General features: G+C 49.7%; 1 protein-coding gene across 1 annotated transcript in view; it reads right to left on the minus strand.

Annotated features, from left to right (window-relative positions):
* FBXO31 (F-box protein 31) overlaps positions 1-4,054 on the minus strand; it is a 19,996-nt gene that overhangs the window by 4,576 nt on the left and 11,366 nt on the right. Inside the window, exons 6-7 of the mRNA XM_015415480.1 lie at positions 2,520-2,629; positions 685-838 (exon numbers count right to left, since the gene is read on the minus strand). Coding sequence (XP_015270966.1) covers positions 685-838; positions 2,520-2,629 — 264 coding nt within the window. The remainder of the gene's footprint in view (positions 1-684; positions 839-2,519; positions 2,630-4,054) is intronic.

Genomic DNA, 4,054 nt, shown 5'->3' on the forward strand with positions numbered 1-4,054 from the left:
GGCCTGATCCAACATGGCTTCTCTTATGTTATGTTCACAGTGTTGGACTGGATGGGCCACTGGCCTGATCCAACATGGCTTCTCTTATGTTCTTATGTTCACAGTGTTGGACTGGATGGGCCATTGGCCTGATCCAACATTGGCTTCTCTTATGTTCTTATGTTCACAGTGTTGGACTGGATGGGCCATTGGCCTGATCCAACATTGGCTTCTCTTATGTTCTTATGTTCACAGTGTTGGACTGGATGGGCCATTGGCCTGATCCAACATTGGCTTCTCTTATGTTTTTTATTTCACAGTGTTGGGCTGGATGGGCCATTGGCCTGATCCAACATTGGCTTCTCTTATGTTCTTATGTTCACAGTGTTGGACTGGATGGGCCATTGGCCTGATCCAACATTGGCTTCTCTTATGTTCTTATGTTCACAGTGTTGGACTGGATGGGCCATTGGCCTGATCCAGCATGGCTTCTCTTATGTTCTTATGTTCTTACCCTTTTCTCCCTGACATTTGCTCCTTTCCCTTCACCCTACTGACCTAAAGAAGCCGGACTACTAGTTTCCCTCTCCCATTGCTCTCTCCTCTGGCCCACAGAATCCATCCAGTTCGACCCGGTCTCCCCTCCCGGCAAGCCATTAGCCCATGACCCCAGCAAACAGGGGAATCGGGAGTCTGGACACTCACGGTTATTTTAGTCCCTTTGGCCTTCTTCCCATGGAAACTAAGCATGACTATTTCAAGGCCGTGGCTTCCATAGGTCCCCTTGAAAAGCCCCGGCTTGATTAGGTCGTCGGGGCCGCATGGAGGGAGGTAGATGCGCCTGTACGTCAAGCAGTTGCTGAAATATAAAACAAGACCACAGGTCCGTGTATACAGGGCCATCTCAGAATCCGCTATATTACTTTAAACAGTTTTGCCGTTCCGCAGGGCCCGTAAGACGGAGCTCTTCCACCAGGCTTTTGGAGCCGCCCGTCACCGCTGCTAACTGACAGCTGAAGGTGGGAGAGCCCCGTTCCCCTGGAACTTCTAACAACAGCCTGAGCCAGCCGCTGAAAGGACAATAAAAAAAAAAACGAGGAACCAACTGCGCGAAGAGAGAACTGAGTAGCTACAGCCATCGTGAAATCAATGATACCAGCACTTTATCATGTTGTACAGTTTAAGTGATTTTAAAAGGTAAAGGTAAAGGTTCCCCTTGCTCGAAAGCCAGTCGAATCCGACTCTAGGGTTGCGGTGCTCATCTCCGTTTCAAAGCCGAAGAGCCAGCGCTGTCCGAAGACGTTTCCGTGGTCATGTGGCCGGCATGACTAAACACCGTCATGCGGCAACCCGGGTCTTGAACTGCTGAACTACCGACCTTCCACAGCCTGCAGTTCAGCGTCTTAACCACTTGAGCCACCGCAGCTCCTTAAATGATTTTAGAATTGTCCTAATTTAAATTTATACTTATGTTTTATTGTAAACTATGTATTGATCTTGTGTAAGCCACCCTGAGCCAGCCTTGGTTGGGAGGGCGGGGTAGACACACACACACACCACCAGTGTTCCCTCTAAGCTGAGTGAGTGTGAGCTAGCTCAATGTTTTTTTAGCCTCTGGCTCACACATTTTTGTCTCAGCTCAGGAAGGAGGGCTGCTGAGCAAGCTAATTTATGCCGTAGACAAATCGCTCGCTCACACAACTTTAATGCCAGCAGCTCACAAAGTAGAATTTTTTGCTCACCAGACCCCACAGCTTAGAGGCGTTGCACATCACCCAAACCCAGGATTCTGTTATCCCACAAACTATGTAAGATTGAGTTGTTTGGGAGGGCTTTTCTATAAGGGTAATATTTTATTATTATAATTTTATTTATTTGCATTTTTACCCCGCCCTCCCTGCGAACGGGCGGGGTAATAGAGCTACACTGTAACAGAACGGTTCGGGAAGATGCTTCATAAAGGAGAAAGTACCGTGGATTATACCAGTGAGTATAGGATAGGTCCAATGGTCCCTCTAAGCTGTGAAGTCTTGTGAGCAAAAAATTCTACTTTGTGAGCTACTGGCATTAAACTTGTGAGCGAGCGATTTGGCTGCTGCATAAATCAGTTTGCTCTGGAGCCCTCCTTCCTGAGTTAAGACAAAATGTGTGAGCTGAAGGCTAAAAAAACTGAGCTAGCTCATGCTAATTCAGCTTAGAGAGAAAAAGAAGAGATTGGATTTATACCCCGCCGCCCTTCACTACCCAAAGGGGTCTCAGAGGGGCTTACAAACTCCTTTCCCTTCCCCTCCCCACAACAGACACCCTGTGAGGTAGGCGGGGCTGAGAGAGCTCTGACAGAAATTGCTCTTTTTCAAGGATAGCTCTTGTCAGAACTGTGGCTTGCCCAAGGTCATCTAGCCAGGTGCAAGTGGAGGAGTGGGGAATCAAACCCGGTTCTCCCAGATTAGAGCCCGCGCACTTAACCACGACACCAAACTGGCTCTCACTGGATACATCAGATACGGCATCCCCCCAAACTGTCCCTCTCACCCGCTTACTCATATTGACTGGTGTAGATGAACTTCATCAAGATGAGCTCTTGCATGTGTTCATGGAAGATGTCTTCTAGGGTCCGCCCCCATTCCTCTCTCAGCCACGTCCGAAATTCCTGTGGGCACCAAATTGCAAGAAGCACCGCCGATCAATCAATCACAGCTGCCTGCCCCCCCACACCAACAGCCCTCCAATGGAACTCTAAGAACAGACTGGTGCACAACCCCTACTCCTTTTAGTAAGCCCTGTGCTCCACACCTCTGTTCCAATCTTGTTCGCAGGAATTCCTTTGCATATTAGGCGACACACCCCTCATGTAGCCAATCCTCCAAGAGCTTACAGAGCTCTTCTTACAAGGGTACTGTAAGTTCTTGGAGGATTGGCTACATTAGGGATGTGTCGCCTAATATGCAAAGGAGTCCCTGCTACAAAAAGAGCCCTGCCAAATTCTGTGAGAGAAGACGTGCCTGGAATAAGGTCTGTTTACAAAGCAGGCACGCCCCTCTCGCTATTTACTCTCTTTATGTCTAATCACACTCTCACGGAAGCTAGCAGTTTCCAAAGTTCTGCTTCAACACTGTTCATTTAAGATGGAGAAATGTAAAAGAAACTGTTTTAGGAGACCGAATTGCGGCTACAGCACGACAACTGACCCTGGGTCCTTTGAGACGCGAGCCAGCTGTTTTATTCCAATGAGCTTTCCCCCCAGTGAGCCACGACTAACCGCACGAGAGAGGACTTCTTTTCCTCCAATCTGCCTCTGGACAACGGGCAACTCTTTCAGCCGGCATCTGCCCACCGGACCAGAGCAGCACTGCGGTATGGATTCCGCACCTACAGACTTGGGTCCCTCCCTGCCTCCCTCCCGAGCCGAGTCTTCAGACACAGCTGGCGGGCATCCCGCTTCCCCCTGTGCTGTGCACACATTTGTTTCAGTGGGCAGAGGAAGACAGCAGTCTGGCACGAAGGGGTAGGCCGATGGCAACGGACACAGAGATGCAGTTTCAATTACAGCACGGGCGCCTGGGAGGGGGTGGGAGAAATACTTTGAAAAGAGAATGTATGGCTCTCTGATGTATCCAGTGAGAGCCAGAAATACTTTGAAAAGAGCACTTCGGTCTGGGACGCAACCAGGGGTCGTTTCATAGAAAAAGAGCTAGGGAAGCTCATTAGCATAACTCATTAGCATATGCCACACCCCCTGACATCACCGGAAGTGTGTCATAAGGCCACACCCCCTGCCATCACCGGAAGTGTGTCATAAGGCCACACCCACCACTCAGTCTTAGTCTTAAAGGTTAGCCTTAAAGGTGCTATTTGTTAGTCTTAAAGGTGCTATTTGAACTCTTGGACTATTTTGCAGGAACAGACTAACACAGCTACCTTGGGGAAGCTCCTGGATGGGGCTGGGAGTCCTTGCGGAGGCCACGTGGAGTGGCCTCGGCCAGGCAGAGGGGGAGGACGCCAACTTACCCTCCTGCTTCTTCCTCCTTCTGCAACAGAATGAGGCTGGAAGAAGGGGGCGGCCGGAAGAAGGGGC

This window comes from Gekko japonicus, unplaced genomic scaffold (assembly GCF_001447785.1).
Source record: "Gekko japonicus isolate JY-2015 unplaced genomic scaffold, Gekko_japonicus_V1.1 scaffold1502, whole genome shotgun sequence".
Classification (NCBI taxonomy): Eukaryota; Metazoa; Chordata; class Lepidosauria; order Squamata; family Gekkonidae; genus Gekko; species Gekko japonicus.